General features: G+C 64.5%; 1 protein-coding gene across 1 annotated transcript; it reads left to right on the forward strand.

Moving 5' to 3' along the window:
- The first annotated feature begins 3,962 nt into the window (after nucleotides 1–3,962).
- On the forward strand, nucleotides 3,963–7,513 carry BSG (basigin (Ok blood group)). The gene is made up of 7 exons (XM_025041380.1): nucleotides 3,963–3,966; nucleotides 4,696–4,921; nucleotides 5,533–5,615; nucleotides 5,737–6,150; nucleotides 6,457–6,481; nucleotides 6,635–6,702; nucleotides 6,780–7,513. The coding sequence occupies exons 1-6, from the start codon at nucleotides 3,963–3,965 to the stop codon at nucleotides 6,696–6,698; spliced, it is 816 nt and encodes a 271-aa protein (XP_024897148.1). The 3' UTR covers nucleotides 6,699–6,702; nucleotides 6,780–7,513.
- The last annotated feature ends 1,408 nt before the right edge of the window (nucleotides 7,514–8,921 follow it).

The raw sequence follows: 8,921 nt of genomic DNA on the forward strand, positions 1-8,921 counted from the left end.
GCCTCGGGGTCCAGTCGAGCGCGGGTGGAATTGAAGCCCTGGCCTCGTGGCGGCACCCGGGGAGCCCCGCGGGCGGCAGTGCCGGGGTTGGGGGCACCTCGGTGGCGAAGCTCCGGCTTGGGCGGGGGTCCGACAAGGGCGATGACGGAGGTGAAGTCCCAGGTTTTCGGCGGCCTGGGGGAGGGGCGGGGTCCGGGAACCAGCCTGACTCCTGGGGTGGAGATACGGTGGTGGCCCCCCCACGATCTGGCTGAGTCCTGGAGCGTCCCCTGCGGACGCGAAGCCCAGGGACCTGGGCAGGCAACTTGCAGGTCGGGCCCCGGCCGGGTTGTGCTAGGGCGAGGGGCGAGGCGGAGGGTCCCCCGGACTCCTTGGGGGCGCTTGGCTCTCCTCTGGAAAGCGAGCCTTTGGCCCAGTGGACTCTGGAAGCAAAGGCACGTGAGCGTCTCCGGGGGCGGGCGGCCCCGGATCTGGCAGGGATTGTCATTCTTGCGGGGATTGAGGTCTCGAGTCTCGCTCTGGGTGTGCAGCTGCTCCGAGTGTTCGCCCAAACTTTTAAACCGTCGCGGGGAGGCCTGCACGCTGCTGCCTCGGTTTGGCCGATTTGTCACCGGGCACAGATGAGCTGGCGTCTGGGCCACCCTCCTCCTTTACTGGGGTGGAAACTGAGGCTCTCTTGGCAGAGAGGATGTGCCAAGGTTACCGGGAGGTCGCCCCGGCCGCCCAGTTCAGAAAAAAAAAAGTGGAAAGATTTGTTTTTACAGACTCGAACAGCACGGAGTTTTCAGGCCGTTCTGAGGAGCCAGCTGTGTTTTGGGGTTGGGCCCGTGCGCGGCTTAGAGCGTGTGTGTGTGTGTGGGGGGGTGCGGATGGATGAAGACTTGTTTTCCAGGAGAAAGCCTGATGGACCTTTTCTTCCCGCATCGAGGCTTCCTGCTTGCTTCTGGGTTAAAGATTCATAGTGACCGGCACGTAGGGAGCAAAGTGCAGACCAGGATGCTCTGGGGCTTTTCTAGGGACACAGGACCTGGTGGGCTCTGAGCCGTGTGGCAGTGGTTGTGGCAGGGAAGGGCTATATACTTTGCAGAAACTTCAGTGGTTACTCCTGACCTACTTTAAGGTCTCACTTTGCCTCTTCCTCTTCCTTCTAATCAAAGTGGCCATTTGTTGACTGCCTCTGGGCCTGGCTACTGCCAATTTCTGGAAAGCCTCAGATAGGAGCCGGTAGGCAAAGCAAATTCAGAAGATAAGCTGCTTGAGCCCTTTGGAAATAGGCCTGGGAGGCTGGAGAGGCAAGCTGGGGGCTCAGTCCCCAGAGTGCTCCCCTCTCTCAGGGCCCCAGGCAGAAAGCTGGGAGGCCCCTGGTGCACTCCCTGCGTGGGGTCACATCCTCTGTGGCTGACCCCCGGCCTCCTGTTCGTTCTTGCACTTACGACAGCTCCCCCTTCCCAGGGATTCTTGGGAAGGTCTGAAAGTCTTCAGAGGACGTCACCACACATCTGTTTTCTGCCTGGGAGGGGTGACTTAGTGACGGTGTTTGCCCCTCCTGGCACAGTCAGCACCCCAGAAAGACTTGTGACACTGCAAGGAGTGGGTTCCTGGACCTGAGCCTCAGCACTCTGTCCCCTGAGGCCCTGGGGCGATTCTCCTGCTGGGAGACTCTGGCTCTGCGGGGGTTGCCAAGGGTCCTGGCATCCTGGCCGGGCAGGGTGCTTGGGCAGCTTGCCAGCCGGATCTGGCGGGCTGAGGACTTGGCCCCTCTGAGCCCCTAGTGAGGGGAGCAGATGCTGCCTCCTGGCGGGACGGAGGGTGGAGAAGTGCGGGGCCCACGGCTCAGCTCCCGTCTGAGGCCTGCAGTGCGGTCGTGGGCGGGGAGAGGGCCGGGTGCCCACAGCCCCATCCCAAGAGCTCCCGAGCTGCTCACCACAAGGCTTCCCTGGCCCTGTGCCCCGGCCCAGCTGCCGAGCGGGCACCGAGCAGGGCTGGCTGTTTTTAGATGAAGGTGACTTTACTGGGGAGCGTGGGTTACAGTCATGGAGCCAGGATGCGGTCTTCCCTTCTCCCCGGTCGCCTAGTGCCCTGCGGTGACTGCTCCTGCCTCCTGCGCCCCTGAGGATTCCGGGGTATGCCCCCGAGTCTCCTGGGCACTGGAGGACGTGCTTCTCAACCTTTCTCAGTGTCGTGGCCCCCCTTCCCCAGGGAGCCCTGTCCTAGTGATGTTTCAAATCACAGATGGTAGCATTACTTCTAATAGCAGGTCCCTGTGGGACGTGACCACAGAGTTGGTCCCAGCCATCAAAATGCTCAAGACACCACCCTTCCCCCAAGGGCGAGTGGCCCTGTTGAGGATACGTGAGAGAAGTGGCAGCTTCGTGGCCAGCTCCAGGGGGCTCCGTGGTGCGGCCTGGCTTGGTCCCCTGCTGTGTGTGGCCGTCAGACTGGGGCAGAGGTGTTGGCCCCAAGGGGCTCTGGGCCACCTGTGTTTCCACGCCAGGGGTAGGTAAGCTGGGACAGGGTCTGCCCCTCCCGTCTCCGGGTTGCTCCTGGTGAGGGTGAGCGCACGGGTCCGGGCGGGCCTGGCCGCAAGGGCTGCCTTGCCTCACTTCCTGTCCTGACTGCTGCTTGCTCTGCCTGTAGCTGCACGTTTTGCAATCTTGGGAAACCTTGGTTCTCGAGAAGTGTGGGTCATCAGGAAATGATCCTTTTCTGACAGTGGCACACGCATCTGACTGACTCTCTGTCCTGAGTCCCGTGAATGGCTTCTGGGCCGATGGGAAGGTCTGCCTGTCCCCGGGGCCTCCTGGCTGGCAGCCTGTGCCCCCTACGTGCCCCGGGAGCTCGGAGCGGAGTGCACTCTGCGGGCACACCTGTGTGCGTGCGTGTACACGTCCCAAGCAGGTGGGGACCGCAGCCTCGTTGCTCCTCCGGTCTGGCCGTGGCTGAGCCTTGTGCTTCAGCCTCTGCTCGCCTGGCATTCTGAGACGTCATGTCCCCTTTTAAAGAAAGAACCAGCAGGTGGCCAGCGGTGGGGTGGAAAGGACTGGCCTGCTCAGGAAGGGGCCCCCGCTGGGCTGTTCACGTGTCCTGTCCACCAGCCGGTCACCATCCCCCCAGACTAGACGCACAGCTGGCCGCTGGGTCTGCAGGCTGGGTCAGTCCTCAGTGGGACAGGGCGGGCGCTGTCTGCCCACCGATGGCCCAGTCCAGGCCCTGGGCCGTCGCCCAGGGACGCAGTGTGGGGTGAGGCTGGGGCCGCCGTAGGAGGAGGCAGGTGTATGCTGCCCTGGGCCGCTCCAGAAAGCAGCCCGGCCATGAGGCCACTTGGATGAAGGGTAACTGCCATCTGCACTCTGGGCCTGGAGGGGTGACTTTCTTAACGACTGGCAGGTCTATGTGAGCGAGGGAGGCCAAGCGTGCTCCACTCTGTGCTGCGCCCAGCAGGGCATCCGAGGGACGCAGGCCACCGTTCCCTCTGGATTGGGGGATTCAGCATAAGCCAAGGTTCGCTACCCAGGGAGTCTGTTTATGCTGGCGCTGCGTTCCCGCCTAAGGCGGCCATCACGACAGGGCCAACAGCCTCCGATCGTTCTGCCCACTTTCACGTTTGCTCAATTACACTGTCAAGGAGCCGAGGTCCCGTGGGTGGGGGCTTGTGGTGGCTGCCAGCCTGCTGGGCTGCTTCGTGGAGGTCGTTCGGATACAGTCTTGTATGTCCCCCCCGCTCCCCAACTCTGTGCCGCAGCCTGAAAGGAGAGGCAGCTCGGCGCAGGCAGCCCCGGCCAGACCCCCGGGCGTGGGTGGCCGTCCTGGAGAAACAGATACTTCTGGGTCCAGCTGAGCTGCTCTGCCTCGGACCCCTCCCCTCAAGGAGGCAGGCGGGGTGGGTGTGGGCAGCCCCATGGTGCCTCTGGAGTGTCCCTATGGCACCAGCCCCAGCCCTGGGACAGGGCTTCTGTGTGACCATGGGTGGGCTTGCCCCCGGCCGAGGGCTCCATCCCCTCCCCCTCAGCCCCCGATCCCGCCCCGAACACTGGGAGGTCTGGGGTCAGCCGCAGCCGAGGTCTTCGGGGGCACCCTCCCCACGCTGCCCCGGTTCCCGCGCTGCTCACCCCAGTCCTAGCTGATTGTCCTGCCCCGGCTCCTCAGAGTGTGTCCACCACCACCCAGCCGGTCTGCCTGGTGGGGGATGAGCGAAGGGGCCTTCGCTGCCCCAAGTGCCACTGGGGTTCCGCCCTCAGCGTCCCGGGCAGGACGGCACATCGTCTTCCGTGTGGCTTTGTGTCAGGTGTGAGTGGGCTGCGGGGGCTCTCGACCTGGGAGGAAGACTCCTTCCCGGACGGAGCGCCCGGAGCCTGTGCTGCCGTGCGTGGGGCCAGGCTTGCTGTCCCACCACAGGTGGCCTTGCCCTGGCAAGGGAGAGGGGACGTGCAGGACAGCCTGTGAAGGAATGGGGGCTTGCGCAGCGACAGGAATCAGGGGGTCTGCTGGGGCTGGGGCCAGGAGTTGAGACCCCTGGGGGCCTTGGCCTGAGACCACGGTTCGCGCGCCACCCAACAACACGTGCCTGGAGCCCCTTGTCCCATCCGGTGGCCTGAGGCCCCGCTCACTCAGGGGGTGTCCTTCCTGAGTGAGACTCCAGCCTTGTCCCCAGACTGTGGCTCCTCGGCCAGGAGGGCGCGGTGACGAGGGGGTGAGGGGAGCCTCGGCAGGTGGCAGGCGGCCCGTCCTCCAATCCCTTTGCTCATCTCTCGCTTGGCCTCCCAGGGAGCGGGATCTCGACTTCCGTATTTACCAATGGCTCCAAAACATACCTCACGTGCAACTTGAGTAGCAGCAACACTGAGATCGTCGGCCACCGCTGGATGAAAGGGGACAAGGTGCTGAAGGAGGATGAGCTGCCCGGCCTGAAAACGGAGTACGAGTGCGTGACACCCACAAAGCACCGGGTCGTTTCCTGTGGGTCCCGGCTGGAGGGGGTGGGGCCTCGTTCCAAGGACTAAGTTCACCCCAGGCTCCTGCCCGTCCTGACGTCCCCTCACTGCCAACGGCCTCTGGGTGGCGAGGGCAAGGGCCGTGGGCTTGCTTCGGACAAACGTCGGACACCGCTTTGCTCAGACCCCATGGTCGTGAGGAGCCCAGGCACTCCCAGGTGTCACGGCCGGCCTCCCAGACCTTTTGGCCTTCCTCCAGGCAGAAGACACCATCAGGCCCCCAGCTCAGCATCCCCATGTCCCCGGCTCATTAAGTCCTCAGGAACTTGAGGCTGCCCATGCTGAAGCCATGTCTTGATTGGAGCTGAGCCGTCTCGAGACACGGGGCTTCTTGTTCTCGGGCTGCTGGGTGCAGAGCCTGTGGGTGCAAACACCCACTCAGGAGAGCCAGACCCATCCACGGTCCCTGCATCTCCTTGCCCCTCCTGGAGGGGACGCAGGCAGCTAGTGCCCCCCTCCTGTAGGGCCACCAGCCGTGGCCTTGCTCTGGCACCACAGGGCCACCCGCAGCACGCTGGCTCACAGCCACATCCGTTTGCAGGTTGGACACAGATGAGAGTGGGGGCCAGTACCTCTGTGTCTTCCTCCCGGAGGTCGTGGGCAAGGCCAGCATCAATGTGCCAGGTGAGCTCTGCGGCTCCTGGAGCCCATCCACACTGGGCATCGGAAGGCCACATGGTGAGGACAGGTGGGCACCTTCCCCAGGCCGTGGGCTCAGGCCCCACCCTGCTCTGTTCCTCACTAGGACCCCCCAGAGTGAAGGCCGTGAAAAAGTCAGAGCACGCCACCGAGGGGGAGGGCGTCGTGCTGGCCTGCAAGTCTGAGTCCTTCCCCCCGATCACCGAGTGGGTGTGGTACAAGGTGAGTGACACCGAGCAGCAGGTCCTCACCAACAACTCCCAGAATAAGGTCTACGTGGTGTCCGTGGAGACCAGGACGGAGCTTCACATCCTGAACCTGAACTTGGAGACCGACCCCGGCAAGTACGTCTGCAACGGCAGCAGCGTGGAGGGCACCGACCAGGCCGTCATCGTCCTGCACGTTCGCAGCCAGCTCGCCGCCCTGTGGCCCTTCCTGGGCATTGTGGCCGAGGTGCTTGTGCTGGTCACCATCATCTTCATCTATGAGAAGCGGCGGAAGCCGGACGAGGTCCTGGATGGTGAGCTGGCCCCGAGCCCTTGGCTCCCCGTCTGCGCAGTCCAGGAGCGGGGAACGGAGGAGGGCGCTGTGGGTGGCGGTCCGTCCTCCCCAGACCCTGCCCCACCTTCCACAGCTGGGGGTCCCCCGCTTGCATGGCCTCACTCAGCTGCTCAGTGAGGGGGGGTGAGCATGTGGGGCTCGGGGGTGGGGCTGGCTCCCCGCACGTCTAGCCGGGAGCACTGCGGGGAGCACTGCGGCAGACCCCAGGGGGCCAGCAGCAGCCCTGACACCTGTTCTCCTCTCACACGCGGCTGCGTCGGCGCAGACGAGGACACCGGCTCCGCGCCACTGTGAGTCTCAGCCGCGCGGGGTGGGCGGGGGTGGCCCCTGGGCTGGCCTCGGAGGAGCTGCTGGCCTCGGTGCCCTTCCGTCTGTGACCACGGCGGGTGTGGGGGTGGCTGTTTGTCCTCCCGAGAACTGAACGACCGTCCCCACGTCCACAGGAAGAGCAGTGGGCACCACGTGAACGACAAGGGCAAGAACGTCCGCCAGAGGAACTCCAGCTGAGCGTGTGAGTGAGGTGAGGGGCGCCGCTCGGGGCCCTCCTGCCGCCCGGGGCGGGGTCTCAGTGCCCCTTCTTCCCCGCAGGCCACCAGACGAGTCTGCACAGGGCCCGAGCGCTGCTGGAGGAGCCCGGTGTGCCTGCGCTTGCCCGATTCCCAGCTCTGTCCTCTCAAAGGAAACCTGCCCAGCGAGAGCAAACGCTGCGAATCCCAGTCACATTTCCTCTCCTTTTAAGAAAACTAAGCTAAGGTTTTCTCTCTGTAGAGTTCCGTTCCTTAGGGGTTTCGTTCCGTCTTTTTAAGAGTGTTCCAGGGGAGTCTCAAGCTTCTCTGTGGGGCCCTAATGCCCCCTCCCCCTGTGTCCCCTTGCTGTCCCCTGGGCGTCCAGCCTTCTAGTCCATCACGTTGGGGCTGCGGGGGGCAGACTGGCCTTTACCTGACACTCCCACCACGGCTCTGCCTCTGAGGCTGCTCAGTGGTCCCTGTCCTCTGCGGAAGGTCATAGGTCGTGGTGCCCAGCATCCTGCCTGTCTGGAGCCAGTGCTGTCACATCACCTCAGGTCTGTGTGACGTGGGACATCCCTGCCCTCATGGCCACCTATCAGGTGTCCTCTTCACTGCTCGGGCAAGTCCCTGTGCTGGGGGTGGTCTGGTTGACCATCTCAGAGCGGGAGTCCTGTGACAGCCCCTTCCCCGTCAGCCCGTGGCCATGCAGAAACGCCCTCCCCCCCGGGCCCACAGCCTTACTGTCCACAGCACCCTGACTCCGGTACCTGCCCCCTGCCTGCTCACCAATAAAGGCTACCCCACCTCGTCCTCTCCCGGCTCCTGTCTGCCCTGGGTCTGTGGGGTCGGCCAGCAGGGCCACGTGCAAAGTGCTGAGGCCTAGCGTGAGGTGGGGGCGTGGGGCGGAGTCAGGGTGAGCGCCGGGGTTGGGGAGTCTGTCCTCTTACAGAAGACCCGCCCAGTGAGAAGTTCAGGACTGCATGGGGCAGGTGGTCACCAGCTGTCCCAGAAGGTCTGGACAACGCCCCGCTGCACTTCACACCAGCCCCCCAGATGGGGCAGGACGCTCCCTGTGGTTTGGGTGGCCTGCAGGGGGTGGGGGAGCTGGGGACTGTGTGCTATGGGGAGCCTGGAACCAGGGTCCAGATGGCGGAGGCTCTGGTTGCCCAGCTGCCTCCGGGCGGGCACACTCGAGCGGAAGGGCCAGGGAGCGCCGAACCCTGCAGCTGGCAGGTACTGTCTTGGCCTCCCACCTAGTGCAGTAGGGAAACTGAGGCCCAGAGCGAGGAAGCCCACGTCTCTACCTAGGGAGCCCCCCGGACACAGGTCCAGACCTGCGGCCATCTGGGGAATGGTCTCCAGAGCAGCCTTTCCCAGTGGTGGTCAGTGTGACGTGACCGCCACAGACCAGAGGGGCAGCGGGCGGCCGCCCTGGGTGCCTGCTGCCAGACACTGCGCAGGGGCCCCACAGTGGTCAGCCACGAGTCTGGGGAGATTAGGGGTTCTTTATGGGGCCCCAAGCCCTGTGTGGCCTGTGCCCCACAGCCTCATGGAGAGGAGGAACAGGGTGCTCTGTGCCAGGACCCTAGGCCTGGGGCTTGGGGCTGTAGCCAGATCGGCCTTTCCCTCCGGCCACCGCCAGAGGGTGCCATGCACACACCGCAGCTCTTGGTTTACCACCGGGCCCTGTGTGCCCGCCGGCTCTACGTGCCTGGGTCCCCACCACGCAAACTAACGTGGCGTGAAAGATGCCAGCTCCCGCCATTTCACTCAGCATCAGCCAGCACCAGTGATGTGCCTGTGGCTGGGGGTTTTGGACAGATCCTGTGTCCACTGGGAACTAAACTTGCAACAAGGGACAGCAAGGTGGGCCCTTCACTGGGGGTGGCTCAGCTGGGGTGGGGGTGGGCGTTGGGTGGTGCAGCCGCAGTGGGTTCTCCAGACAGTGCGGGGCTGCCCTGCCAGCCCTGCCTCAGGGCCCAGGCCGTGTCCCAGAACACAGAGTGCAGACAGGTGGCCTGTGGTGTGGACAGGCGAGCAGGGCTTGGCCTCCTTGGCAGGCTGACTCAAAGCTCCCTCCCCCAGGGAGGGTGCTGTCAGCCCGGAGTCACCGCCCAACCCCTTTGCCCATAGAAGGATAAACCTGATTACAAAGTGGGGCTGCTGGGCCAGCTCTGTCCGTCCCCCCACCCCAGTACTGCACTCCGTCTGTCTGTCCAGC

This window comes from Pteropus alecto, unplaced genomic scaffold, assembly GCF_000325575.1.
Source record: "Pteropus alecto unplaced genomic scaffold, ASM32557v1 scaffold30, whole genome shotgun sequence".
Classification (NCBI taxonomy): domain Eukaryota; kingdom Metazoa; phylum Chordata; class Mammalia; order Chiroptera; family Pteropodidae; genus Pteropus; species Pteropus alecto.

Excerpts from the sequence above, each read along its gene's own strand:
- BSG (XM_025041380.1), top strand. Across the intron at positions 5,616-5,736 it reads GGCCAGCATCAATGTGCCAG|GACCCCCCAGAGTGAAGGCC; the intron begins GTGAGCTCTGCG and ends GTTCCTCACTAG. Across the intron at positions 6,482-6,634 it reads GACACCGGCTCCGCGCCACT|GAAGAGCAGTGGGCACCACG; the intron begins GTGAGTCTCAGC and ends CCACGTCCACAG.